Raw genomic sequence first — 14,664 nt, forward strand, 5'->3', positions numbered from 1 at the left:
CACTGGTGGCTCACGCCTATAATCCTAGCTACTCAGGAGGCTGAGATCTGAGGATCGCGGTTCAAAGCCAGCCCGGGCAGGAGAGACCGTGAGACTCCTATCTCCAATAAACCACCAGAAAACCGGAAGTGGCGCTGTGGCTCAAGTGGTAGAGCGCTCGCCTTGAGCTGAAGAGCTGAGGGACAGCGCCCAGGCCCAGAGTTCAAGCCCACGACCGACAAAAAAAAAAAAAAATATTGCTAAAAGTTAAAAAATGAGTTTGAACAAATTCATTAATTGCTGTACAATTATTTTCACTTTTTTGGGGGAGGCGGGGGTGTTGGTCATGGGGCTCCAACTCAGGGCCTGGGCTCTGTCCCTGAGCTCTTTGCTCAAGTCTAGTGCTCTACCACTTTAAGCCACAGTGCTACTTCTGGTTTTCTAGTGGCTAATTGGAGGTTAGAGTTTCATGGACTTTCCTGCCTGGGCTGGGTTTGAATTACAATCCTCAGATCTCAGCTTCCCCAGTAGCTGAGATTATAGACGTGAGCCACCAGCTTGTACAACTATTCTTTTTTTTGATGGGGGGAGGTTAGTTTGTTTGTAAAAGCCAACATACTTTGTGTTTCCTCAAACTTTTGAGGGGCCCACAGAGAACGAAACTTTCTTCCTTATTATTGTGTCTGAGACCCAAAGTGAAGCGCATTGCTGCTGTAAATTTCAGTAAATAATCAACTGCAGAAGAATCCTGATCACTTGATAATCTTTAATGGACAGCTGGGTTAGGGGTACCTGTCAGCACTTCCCCGTCACGTGATCTGACGGGCCGCTCCCTCGCTGCTGGTCCTTCAGCAGTCAGACAAGGCCGGACCCTCACTCCCGAGCGGGAAGGGCTGGCCTTGCACAGCCACTTCAGCGCCGTGTCTGATCTGGTGCGGTCATGCCCAGCTAGGAAGTGTCTGTCTGCGTTCATGCACCTCATGGCGCTTGTCAGCGCTGACCCCTCAGCCCGCACCACTGGGGCCAGGCAGCCTCCTGTCTTCGGCAGCGGTCCTCTTAGAGAGGAGGGCCTGTCAAGGGCCTCTTAGTCTCTTTATGATCTGCTAGAACCTGAGGCCACCTCGCTTCAAGACAGAGGAAGGCTTCCCAGCCAGTCCTGAAAAGGACCTTATTTTGCAATTTCAGTTTCCAGTCAGATAAGAGTACCAAGCAGAGAGACTGGTGTTGGGTGACACAAACACTGGATAACTTTCACCTGAAGCAGATTAGAAGAAAAACAAACCAAAACCCAAACCAAAAGTATCTGAAGATATCTACTATAAAGCAACATGGAACATTCGAAAGTTTCAGTAATATAGCATGGTTTTTGTTACTAATATTTTAAATAAAAATGTCTTGAATATTAACATAGAAATAGATTTCCAGCCAGGCACCAATGGCACATGCCTGTAATCCTAAACTACTCAGGAGGCTGAGATCCAAGGATTGCAGTTCAAAGCCATCCCAGACAGGAAAGTCTGTGAGACTCTCAGAAAAAGCCAAAGGCGGTACTGTGGTTCAAGTGGTAGAGGGCTAGCTTTGAGCACAGAGAAGCTCACAGACAGTGCCCAGGCCCAGAGTTCAAGCCCCAGGACTGGCCAAAAAAAAAAAGGAAAAGAAAAAACACAAACAGCTTTCCATTAACAGAGGCCAATAAGATGATTATTTTTATCTCAAATAACTTTCTATTGCTGGAGAATGTCATCTTATTTTTAACACAGAAATAACACACTGCTTTAAAATCAAGATTAAAAAATATGTCACAAAGAAGTTGATTGAAATCAACACAACATGCATTAGGTAAGCAGCAACTGCACTGAAATAGATACACCACTCAGATATTCCATTATGTAAATGAACTCAAAGATATTTCATGAATGACCAGCTAGAAGGGACATAATGATTTATAATTCAAATAACTGAGCACTGAAATCAAATTGAGCTAATATGTATTTCTAAATATGCAAACCTGAAATAATTGTTAAAAAATATAAATTAATGCACCTATGTTGAATCATTCATATTTGTTGGTTTAAAATGTTACAGCCTTTTAAGTTCTATCTAATAAGTTTTCTGAAAATTAAGATTTTTTTAAAAATTAAATTGAAGTGTTCAAAAGGAAAAGAAACAGTTTCTGAAATAAAGGGTTGTAATATTTGGAATAAAATATATAGTAGAAAAGCACATTAAATAGCAGACACAAATAAATTATGCATTATGCAAATTATACTAAAATACAAATAAAATTAACTTTACATTAAATATCAATTTCACCCCAAAAGTAGAGTAAATCTAAACCATAGCTATGTGCTATAAAAAAACTAAGGTTTCCTTCTAGATAATATGTTCTTAAAGTAATTCATTGTGAAAAGGCCGGAGTTTGCAATTCGAGGAAGTACTTATAAACCACTTCATATGTTAGAAATAAAGAGTATTTCAGCATTACTGTTAGAAAAAAATACAGTTGAGTTCTTTTTTTAATAAGAAAAAAATACATATCCCAAAAAGCCAAAATGACCACTGGAATTGGGTTGTACATCATTTTCCAGTAAAAAGGAAAAACAGCCTGGACAGGTGTAATTTATCATTTTTCTGATTTAATATCAAAGAAATATATTAAAATAATAAAAAGAATCCTGAAATCCTCAAAATTTGTAGTGATAAATAGCCCTCCCTGTCTTTATTGCATTATACCTACTAACAGAAATATTGCATGGTGGATTTCACCAGACAAGGACGATTATTTTCCAATAAAAAGTTGCATATTAAATTCCAGCACAAAAGTGGGTGTCTAATACTTTGGAAATCTTTTATGGTTTTCCAAGGAACACAATTTTAAACTTAACGAATACAAACACATTCCTGGAATGAACCCACATTAAGTTTCTGTCCAAAGCCGCCCATTTTCAGAATTTAAGTATCAGCTAATGCTAATAGTTAACTAAAACAGCATTTAGTTTTCACAGCACCTATATGTTTGATAGCTAATGTATGAAAGATGATCTAGACAGTCCTTTCCAATGGAAGAAATATAAAAATGGTAACTACCAAGTATAATCTAGTAAGAAAGAAGGATGAAGTCTGAGTTTTAGGAATCTGCTAGATAAAGAAATATAAACACTTACTATGTAATGGGAAATCTTAGGAGTAGACAGAACATTGGTTTGGTGAGGCTATTAAAAATGCAATAAAAAAAGCTTATTCTTTTCTTCCCATTACTACTCCCTTGTGCCCTCATGAAAATGATGCTCTCTTCAACTTTAGAACACACACACATATATATATATATATATATATATATATATATATATAAAATGTGTAAAATGTGTTATATGTTATATGTATTTGCTGTTAGAAGTACAATGTTTATAACATTTTAAAAACATCCTGACCTCCTTAAAACTAGCTACATGCTTTCTTAAAGAAAAAGAATTTCTGATAGTTAACCTGGGTGAGTATAAACAAAACTAACAGCGATAAAAATTCAATTATGACTCAGAAATGCTCCATAGTTTGACAGCTATTATAAAATTTCAAAAACATGCCCTGATGTATAAGACTTCTCATTAAAAAAAACTGCAAAAGCATAATAAATAAGGAAAATACCTGGCTATTACAACTTGGTTTCTAGTTGTTTACATATAGTATCAGATACACAGTGAAAAGGATATCCAACAGAAAGGTCATTTAGGAACTGAAGAGTCCTGGAAATTACAGGCTCACATCTTCCCCAGTATTTAAGATTTGTAACACTAAATACAAAATAAAAAAAATTGTATTATATGTAAGACATTTGCCTATATAGGGAGAATCACAGGAACATACACATTTATGTAAATTAGATGACCTAAATCGTAAAATGAAAGGCAGGTTCAACTTCCAATAGAACACTTAAAAATTCTTTTCTAGCACATTTAAATTTTTGCATAATCAATCCATACTCAACCTTGCTCTCCAAATGGTACATAATTGTATAAACTTAAAAACTGTACAAACTTAAAAATCCTTTTTCCAAGAAACATTGTTTGTAACCAAGACAGACATTAGATAATAGAGGCAAGAGTGCAAAGGTCAAACGGAGGCTAAAAGTCACTGCCGAAACAGAGCTAGCTTCCTGTAACCAGGACTGTTTATGCACCTTTGCTCTCTTCAAACAAGATAGTACTACCTACCTGTCACACATGTACAGTGGGGTGACAAGTAGAGGCATGCAAATTTAAGCTAAATATAGAAAGATACGTCTATGATTAGAACTCAGTTAATTCTGCTAATATTAAGGCTAATTTAAGGAGAAGTCCCACAAACATGTCTCAGCATGGCTTCCTGTTGAAACTAACTGTTCTGTCTGAAAGAAATTTTGAGCTGGGCACTGGTGGCTCGTGCCTGTAATCCCAGCTACTCAGGAGGCTGAGATCTGAGGATCATGGATCAAAGCCAGCCTAAGTCTGTGAGACTCTTTTCTCTAATTAACTACCAGAAGACTGTAAGTGGAGCTGTGTAGAGAGCTAGCCGTCAGCAAAAAAAGCTCAGGAACAGCATCTAATCCCTGAGTTCAAGCCCTATAACTGACAAAAAAAAAAAAAAAAAAAAAAAAAAAGAGAGGAAAAAAAGCAAAGAAGAAAAAAGAAACTATGATTCCAATGTTTCAATAAGCTCCTCTGGTACAGGCTTCTAAAATGAAGTGCTCTCTTTTAACTGAAGAGGGAGTGGGGAGAGACAGAGAAAAAGAGAGAGAGAGAGAGAGAGAGAGACTGTCTAACTGACCCAAAGGGTCAATATTTGTTTTAAACTGTGTCCTGATATTGTATGGCTATCTTAACAAACACTCTAAGAATTAAAACAAAAATTTAAAGCTTTATTAAAAAGTAATGTCTGAGCTGGGTGCCGGTGGCTTGGGCCTATAATCCTAGCTACTCAGGAGGCTAGAGGATTGCAGTTTGAAGCCAGCCAGGAGAGCAAAGTCTCTGAGAAGCCTATCTCCAGTTAGTCTCTAAAAAGTTGTAAGTATTGCTGCGGCTTAAATGGTAGAGTGATAGCCTCGAGCACTAAAGCTCGGGGACCACACCCGGGCCTTGAGTTTAAGCCCCAGGACAGGCAGGAGTGTGTGTGTGTGTGTGTGTGTGTGTGTGTGTGTGTGTGTGTGTGTGTGTGTGTGTGTGTGTGTGTGTGTGTGTGTGTGTGTGTGTGTGTGTGTGTGTGTGTGTGTGTGTGTGTGTGTGTGTGTGTGTGTGTGTGTGTGTATGTGTGTGTACCCAGGCCTTGAGTTTAAGCCCCAGGACAGGCAGGAGTGTGTGTGTGTGTGTGTGTGTGTGTGTGTGTGTGTGTGTGTGTGTGTGTGTGTGTGTGTGTGTGTGTGTGTGTGTGTGTGTGTGTGTGTGTACCCAGGCCTTGAGTTTAAGCCCCAGGACAGGCAGGAGTGTGTGTGTGTGTGTGTGTGTGTGTGTGTGCGCGCGTGTGTGTGTGTGTGTGCCGCGCATGTATGTATGCAGGCGCCCATGCGTGCACTCACCCACCCAGAATATCTATAAAAAGATTCAAGTATAATGACATGATCTATTAAGATTTAAAGCAGAAGAAAAATTAGAAACCAAAACAGTAACTTACATTTTCGTCATAAATGTTTCTAAAACGTGGTTGTCATCAGTTATTCCTAAGACTTCTGACATACGGGCATATACCTGCATGGACAAATGTCACTGTCAAAAGCTTAATCCTTAATATATCCTTCCCAAGCATCAAATAAAACAAGTACAAGACGTAGTAGTACATTGTTGTAACCACATTGAATTAGGAAGAGCTGAGAGTTAATCACGGATTATTAAACAAATTTGTAATTTTAACTTTTCTTTTCAAAAAGCACCCTTCTTGGTTTGAAATACATACACACATACAAACATAACCACATACTCTTATTCCCACCAAACGACCTAATTTCTTTTCCTCAGTGGTAAACTGCCCCTTTCTTGAAGAAGGGAGTAGGTGATAATGGTGATAATAAGGTCACACTGAGGAGGGGAGCTGTTCACTGCAGGGACCTTGTGCTAGGTTTTAAACAGTATTCGGATCAGAAGCTTGTGTTACAGGCTTTCAACCTGACTGGTCCAGAAGCCTTTTCATCAGGCTGGCAGAGTGAATGAAAGGGCTAGAGGGCTGGGTATTGGGGCAGGAATTCAAAGGTGGAAAGAGAAAAGAAAAAAGAAAACTGACATGTAATCTTCTGTTGCCTCTTTTGCTAACCACCACGCCTTCCAGAAAGAACATGTCAATGACAACATCACTACTGTCTTGCCTGAGAGTAGGCTTTCATCTCCAAGAACAGTCATGTGGGACAACACTAGTCCAGGAACTATGAGCACAAAGACAGCACAAGGAAGAAAAATAGATAGAAAGGCAACTTTTCCCTTAGTCCCCCAGTGTCCACGCCCCTTGCGGACAGGCCTAAATCTAAACTTGTTCAGTTGGAGAAGATGATCTTGATGTGATTTATGCCGTACAAAATGTTTCACAACTTGGCTCCTCACACTTCATCTTCCAACATTTCCCTCAACTTCAAGCCACAGCCCAACACGGAAGGATTACTGAGGTGTGTCATGCAATTCCAGATCTTATATGTGCTCTTCCTTCTGCTGGTTCGGCCTTCTTCCTTCTCTTACCGGATTCCCATTCTCAAGCCAGTTCTTAGAAGACTGGCCGCCTTCCCAGGAGGGCGGGGCTGCATGCTCCTCGTCTCCTCATCTGATCCGTCATGTAGCCAGGGGACTTTTGGCACTCTGTTTGGGGTGCCTTCCTCAAGTCTACATGAGCACTTTGTGGGGCGCTCTTATGCCTAGAGGGTCCCATCCGTAAGACAGCGCCGGCTAAGGGAGCACACCACACGTGTGCTCACCGTGTAACGGCGGAAGCGGCTGTCTGGACCCCTTAAGATGACATTATAATGAGGATACTGCACCGCTAATAAAAATAATTTTTCTATTAAACATACATTAGATTTCATGGAGAAAAGATGAAAACCATAAATTACCAGAGAAAAAGAAAAGTATTACAGGGAAAAGCTTGAACTGTAATTTTAATCTGGGAGCATCCCGTTATTGAGTGATGCAGCTCTCTTTGATCTTTAGTAGCACCCTTGTGAGATAAGACTTTCAAATCACATGAGTATATAAAATGAGGCAAGAGGGGCCCTTGACCCCATCATCTGCTTCTGCTCACTCTGCTTGTCTGCAGGGGCACAGACTGTGCATGCTCTCAGGTCTAGAGCTGAAGGGGTACAGACTGCATGTGCTCTTAACTTTGACTCCATTATAAGTTATATACATATCACAAAGGTGAAAGCCTGAATGAACCTAGGACTCAAAAAATAACCTCTTCCTGGGCAACAGCGTCCCCCCCTACAGATAAATAAAATCAGCCATAAATTTCATGTTCAACATAACCGTCTTTGGGAAGGACGCTGACCAGGGCCCATTTTACTGTATTCCTTTCTTTTCTGTTTTTTTTGTTTGTTTGTTTGTTATTTTCTGGCCAAGGTTTTCTGTTTTGGATCATATAATGGCTACACTGTTTTTTTAGTAAAATCAAAATTTGTATTTTCAAGACTTTAGTGTATGTACTTTATAATGACAATATTCAGAATCAATCTAAATTTTATTCTAAAATGATGCCCCATTGAATTTAAATGATGAAACACTGACTAACAGAAGTATAATAACTAAGACTTGATTTTATTCTTAATATTTAAAACATTCACTAATTGAGTCTTTTTTAAGTGGAGAGTTCCTACCAGGAAATGTTCTCCTGCTGCAGGACAAGTTGGCATGCGCAAGGCGCAAGGAAGCCGGGCAGGTCTGTTGTACTCCGCTGTCAAAACAGTTTCTCCCAGCATCATATGTGAACCAATAACACGTCAGAAACACCAGTCAACACTGACACATGGTAGTGCTTTAATCCACTATTATCCTTGTAACTCAGGCCGTTCCTTTTATCATCCATTAGCTCTGATTCCCATTATCCCTTCTACAACTGTGTCAATGCTTTTGTCCTTAGGGATCTCTCTACACTACAAGGATCTGACAGTCAAGCCTGAGTACTAAACAGGATCATTACCTCTGAAATCCACTTATCTGATCTACTGAATAGTAAATTGAAAAGCTCATTAAGAGCAACAATCTGATTTTGTTTTCACGTGTGACAGGGTCATTTAAAATCAATGTATGATTACAGCATTTCTTTTAAAAGACTCACATTTTCCGAAGCACCCTGTAGTTCTCAGAATATGTAGAATATGAAAATGTCTCCTAACATTGGGGATTTAATTATGACACAGACACAGCTAGTTTGGGGATGGGAGGTAACTTGCAGTGAAGAAATATCTACAAACTTGTTTTATCATAAAACACAAGCCAATGAAAATTTTCTACAGAAAATAATTTTAATATGATTTTAGTTTTCAACTTCTGCCACTTTACTAAAAATATTTTTTTATGATGGCAAGGAAAAGTGAAATCTCTATATTCCTTTTAAGGAAGCGTAAGTCAGCGCAGGAATGCCAGGAGAGGAAAAAGTCACTCTCAGTTCATAGACTCCTACCTTCTATTTCAGAATCCATTAGGGTAATTTGATCATAATGAGAAACAAGCAAAACTGTAAGAAGAAAAAAAAGACGACAGCCAGGGGTGGTGGTACATGCCTGTAATCTTGGCACTCAAGAGGCAGAGGCAGGAAGATGACACCTTTGAGGCCAGGCTGCACTACACAGCAAGACCCTCAAATCCCGTCACTCCCAGGAAAGTCAGCCAGCAGCGGCAATAACCCACAACTACAATCCTAGCTGCTCAGGAGGCCGAAAGCTAGAAGATCTAAGGTCAAAGCCAGCTACAGAATCTCACAGAAAAGACTGTGAGATTCCATGCTCAAGTAACCAGCAAAATGCTGGACTGGGGGTGCCTCAAATGGTAGAGTGCCACCTCGAGCAACACAGCCAAGCAAGAGTGAGAGGTCCTGAGTTCAAACTGAGACAGAGGTGAGAGAGGAGGGAGAGGAGGAGAGGAGGAGAGGAGGGACAGGGAGGAGAGCTGGGAGGGAGAGAGAGGAGAGGAGGAGAGGAGGGACTGGGAGCAGAGCTGGGAGGGAGAGAGAGGAGGGAGAGGAGGAGAGGAGGGACTGGGAGGAGAGCTGGGAGGGAGAGGAGGAGAGGAGGAGAGGAGGGACTGGGAGGAGAGCTGGGAGGGAGAGAGAGGAGGGAGAGGAGGAGAGGAGGAGAGGAGGGACTGGGAGGAGAGCTGGGAGGGAGAGAGAGGAGGGAGAGGAGGAGAGGAGGGACTGGGAGGAGAGCTGGGAGGGAGAGAGAGGAGGGAGAGGAGGAGAGAAGGGACTGGGAGGAGAGCTGGGAGGGAGAGAGAGGCAAGGGGAAAGGGGAAAGGGAGAAAAGAGGAGAGTAGAGGAAAGAGGAGGGTAGGGGAAGAGGGAAAGAGACTCAATCATTAGATGCTCTTCAAAGATAGGATAAAGACAATGAACAAATAGAAAGCATTGCAACTAGATCTTAGCTGGCTTCAACAACCCTCTCCTCTCTCCTCTCCTCTCCTCTCCTCTCCTCTCCTGTCCTCCAATAGACCTATTCTTTACTAGATGACAAACTAACAAAGGCATAAAGACTCAGCTCCTTAAGAGCAGAGATAACGCTCTTTTATCTCAACTGAGCCAATTACTTAATAAATGGCTGTTAAAGGAATAAAGGTGACATTAAAATGCACATTTCGGCCAATTTCATTTCATTCATAGTAATTTTTTTTTTTTTTTTTGTCAGTTGTGGGGCTTGAACTCTGGGCTTGGGTACTGTCCCTGCACTCTTCAGCTCAAGGCTAGTGCTCTACCGCTTGAGCCACAGCGCCACTTCCAGTTTTCTGGTGGTTTATTGGAGATAAGAGTCTCGCGGACTTTCCTGCCTGGGCTGGCTTTGAACCACGATCCTCAGAACTCAGCCTCCTGAGTAGCTAGGATAACAGGCGTGAGCCACCAGCACCCAGCTGATTCATAGTAATTTTTTAATAAAAAGAAAACCTGTAAAGGCACACTTTGTTTTGTTTTGAAATAACTTTTCTTTCTTACAAAGCAGTACATTTAAGATCTGACTCAAAGGAAGTGAACATGAGCAAACTTTTGTAATTTAGAAACGTGTAGTTTCAGAGGCTACACATTTCTAGAAAAGCTCTTGCACAGATCAGGTAAGACTGCACTTGCTCCGACTCTTCCCAGCACGGACTGTTCCGGAACTGGCATCCACACTTGCCTATCAAAACCAGAACCCGATCCTGAGTGTTTATTTTCCATAGAATATGTTTTTCCACTTACCAGCCTATGTCCCTGGACGGCAAATGCTACCGTCTTGACAAACTTAACAAGCAGAGGCTCCGGTCCCAAAGATATCTGGATCTGAATTCTGGATCTGCCACTAACTAGAAAGACTCTGAATCTTGGCTCCTTGTCAGTAAAACAGGGAAGGATGAAGAAGAGGTATCTCCACCTACATGAAGGAGTTTTTGGAGATCAAACGTCGACCAGGAACACAGAACCTGGCACGTGGCCGCTCCCTGACAAGTGCTACTTCCTTTGCCATCCCCCCTTCCCATCCTACACCTTCCTCACAGCAGGTGCTAACAGTGTCAGCCAATGCCTGGTCAAGAGAAGATATTCACATAAAAATAGCAGGAAGGTCAAGACTTCCACATAATAAAGATAACCACCAACACAAGTAAAATCCTGAAATTCTCATTAACTCTGAAACATTTAATGTATATATTTAGTCAACAGCCTGTTGTAGCTACAGAAAATGCAGCTGTTACAAGTATAAAACAACCTCTTCAAAATTTCATGATGGAAAACCCTAATTCTATGTCTTTCAAGACTATTATACCTTACAAACTAAAAAAGTACACAGTAATCAGTTACCCATCTCTCTAATTCCTGAAAAATTGTTAGAAATACAAGAAATTATCATTACCACACACTACAGAAGACATGCCTCTTAAAAAATTATTTTGATGTGTGTTTTCTTATCCCTCTACATTTTACTACAAAGGTTCTTTTAACTGTCAGAAAGGAGAATTTGGAAATATACACAATGTTTCAACCACTCACTGCAGTGACTACTGGACTAGTCCAATAACCAATAATTGCTGTGAGCATTTACAAGCTTCAGTGATCTTGTATACGGTTTTGAAGGGGAACCAGATTTTAAAAATGCTAAAAAAAAGCAAAAACATATAAACAGCAAAAAGATATTTAGCAGTAACTTTAATTTAATAAAGAACAAGATTATATGATATGATAATTTACACAACTGTTTTCTTTTCCCATCCTGATCCTTGATCTTGGAAGCCTGCAACATTGTTGCTAACATTCTGGGCATAACTCTGAAGAAACTAATTATATCAATCCTTAAATTTGAAGTAGATTACAGAACTGGGGAAACCCAGAATATTAGTTCCTAAAGGTTGTATGGATATATAATGACAGTCACAGAAATTCAATAACAGCTCTCTATGAAGTGTACTCAAAAGCACCGCACGAAACAAATTAAAAAGAACAATGAATCTCTCATTCTGTGCAAATAGGAGAATAAGAGAAAAACACTGGTCTATAGGTTTTCATAAGGAGTGTTATAATGAATTAAGATTTTGGATAATGGATTTTCAGAAAATTACAGTGAGTTAATACCCTTAGACTTGGTATAAATGTTTAAGACGTTATAACTCCTCAGAGAGCTTTAGCACATTGTAAGCGCACTCAATGCAAAGGGTGGTAATGCCAGGGGAGTCACCACAGAGAGTTCTGCTACCACAAGGCAACTGATACCAACTAATGACCCCAATTGTCGGGAGTTTTGTGTGTGCTGCTCCTGGGGCTTGAGCGAGTACTCTATCACTTGACTCACAGATCCATTTCTGGCTTTTTGGTGGTTAACTGGAGATAAGAGGCTCAAGGACTGTCCTGCCCCAGCTGGCTTAAAATCACAATCCTCACCTGTCAGCCTCCTGATCAGCTAGAAATTACAAGCATGAGTCACACCAATGCCTGGCTTCAAATTGTATGAATTTTAACCTACTGTTTCAATCTATTGAAATGACTTACCAATTAAGTTTTTTTAAACATAACTTGGAAAAGCAAAATCTGACACTAAGAAGGATACAATAGAATGAAAGCATTAATATTTCTTATGAAGAGAACTATTTTCATATTTTTCTTGGATTTCAAGTGCCCTTGCGTTCAGTTCAGAACTTTCTACAGGAAAGAGCTCATCAAACTGAAGGCTGCTGGTAGCAGAGAGAGAAGGAAAAAAGAAATAGAGCATTTAATGACTTGGCTCTGAACTACTTGGGAGGTAAGGATACTAAACTCTTCCATCAGTATTTGAAGCAGACTAAAAGGATCACCACAATTAACGTCACTGCATCAAGAGAATTAATGCTGCACTCCTCTTCACTGTACACTGAATACACAAACAGTGACACTGAATAGATCCACATTAATACTGGGTGACTAATTTTTCCATATCATATAATGTACTTTGATGAAATTCATCATCTTGTCTGTGAAAAAAAGGACACGACTGAAAGCAGGTAGAAAAAACTTTCCATGGAACTTATTTTAAAACCATGATTGTGTTGGAAATAAAGTGGAAAAGGTGAGTGATCAGCTCCCCTCACTCAGACCTGGAATATAGAATAATGTAGGAATGGAGCTCAGGCTATGGAAGTGTAAAATCAATATGAATGTTACATTTTAATTTCAGTTACATTATCTGAATCCGCCATCTGTGGTGGCCATCTTGCTAAAAAGACCTGTACCTGACAGGGCTCTTCAAGGCCTTCCCATTCTGCTTGAATAGGCTATTGTATGAGAAACTTGGAGCGGCCGCCCTGGCGGCGCTGGCCTGGCATTTCCTTCGCTCCACATCCTGTGGCACAAAGCACGAACTCAGCAGGCTGGGGTGCAGGCTGCCTGCTGCCTGTGATAATCCCCTTTCCCAGTAGGGGCCTCCACTGATGCATGGCTAAGAACATGCTTCCTCTTTTGCTTGCACCCAGTGGGGTTGGGCCCCAATCCAGGCTTCTAAGGAAGGTGGAAAAGTTAAAGGCTCCAGAAGCTGCCAGAGACATTTCTGGGTCAGATTTTAGATAATCACTGATTAGAAAGAGAGGTATGGGTATAGTATGAAATTGGCAAGACTGGTAATTTTGAGAGATTCTTTCCCTCCCGGCCCTAGGCCCAGATCGAAGGTCTAACTACCACCTGTTCAACAGGATCTGGCGGTTTGCCTTCCCTCCCTTTGGGGAGCCACTGACTACGGGTCTTCACCAGCGTGAACCTAATGCCTCCCGACAGGCCCTCACCCGCCAAGAGGGAGCCGGCTGAGGCACCGGTTACTGGTGTATCACGGGATCACAGCCTGTAGAAAGACTCCTGTGGTGCAGCCAGCTGAAAGCCAACCACAGAAGATAGAGAGTACATTTGTCTTGACACAGCTCTGCTCCTTCCTGCCGGCTGCCAATCCACTCCATGTCTGGGGCCAAGCTTCTGTTAAACTAGTCTTCTGGAGATAAAGCACCGTAAAGCGCTGGGTGAATGCGTGATCTCCCAAGCCCACTGCAAAAGGCATTAACTATAGCGAAAGCACAAGACTATTGGGAGAAAGCCTGGCCACTAGAGGGTTTTGAGACTAACTGGAAGGAGGCATTTCAGGCATTTTAACAAATATTAGTAGTTTTTACGGGACAGCGTGATTACATTTTTTGAGTATAAATGTTAATGCTGGATCAAGTTTGTGAGAGGAGGTGGCAGAGGTGGGGACCAGGGAACAAATATCTTGTTCACTTTAATTTCCCCTGCTTCTCCAAAGTGTCAGATGGGACACCTTTCTTCTGGTAGAAGGGACAGTATATTCAAGCTTGTTCAATAACATACTAATCAAAGTGGCTGGATAGTTTCTTCTCTTTCCAAGTCTGAGTAACTGGCAGGGATTAGCTACAGTGAAGCAGCTGAGGCTGTTTCCACGTCTCTCCGTGCTGACTACTGACATGCAATTCTAGGGTGACACGATCTGCAAAGGTGGGGATCAAGACAAGGCACCCTGCTCGCCCCACTCCCTGCGTGCGTGAGCCTGTGTTATAGGGGAGCCTGAGGCAAGCGTAAAGACCAGTGACCCCATCACCATGACCACAGCTCCACTCACCTTAACTACTTTCCAAGCCTTCTCTGGACCTCTGGATACATCACTCCTCGGGCGTATAACCTAAAAAGTACACAGTTTAGGGACCTGCCACCTGGAGGTGGGGATAAGAGCAGGAAGCCTTCCCAATCTCAGATGCAGGGAGAAAGGGCATCAGGGATTTTGTGACTGAGACCTGAAATATCCCTGAGTCTTTGGGGTTTACTCTGCAGCCATGAGACAAGGCGAGACCTACTTAAACTCTGGAAGTGATCAGACGGATTGCAGTAGGTATTTGTTTCAATAGAATTAGTGCAAGAAACCAATTACTCAAGGGTAGCCATAAAAAAAAACCCCAACAAATTATAAATGATATTTGGCAGTTCTATTTTTTAAGAATCGCTCAATCCTGTTGTCTTCTATGAGTCACTTTGCATATA

The 14,664-nt window shown here is 41.3% G+C and overlaps 1 protein-coding gene across 3 annotated transcripts in view; it reads right to left on the reverse strand.

Moving 5' to 3' along the window:
• The window catches only part of Ranbp17 (RAN binding protein 17), a 210,906-nt gene that overhangs the window by 79,170 nt on the left and 117,072 nt on the right, over nt 1-14,664 (reverse strand). Inside the window, exons 15-16 of one of the 3 annotated variants that reach the window (XM_069999205.1) lie at nt 5,623-5,696; nt 3,690-3,770 (exon numbers count right to left, since the gene is read on the reverse strand). The exons of the other annotated variants lie outside the window; for them this stretch is intronic. Coding sequence (XP_069855306.1) covers nt 3,690-3,770; nt 5,623-5,696 — 155 coding nt within the window. The remainder of the gene's footprint in view (nt 1-3,689; nt 3,771-5,622; nt 5,697-14,664) is intronic. 3 annotated transcript variants of the gene reach the window in all.

The sequence above is a fragment of the Dipodomys merriami genome, unplaced genomic scaffold, assembly GCF_024711535.1.
Source record: "Dipodomys merriami isolate MVZ:Mamm:240054 unplaced genomic scaffold, mDipMer1.0.p SCAF_533, whole genome shotgun sequence".
Taxonomy (NCBI): domain Eukaryota; kingdom Metazoa; phylum Chordata; class Mammalia; order Rodentia; family Heteromyidae; genus Dipodomys; species Dipodomys merriami.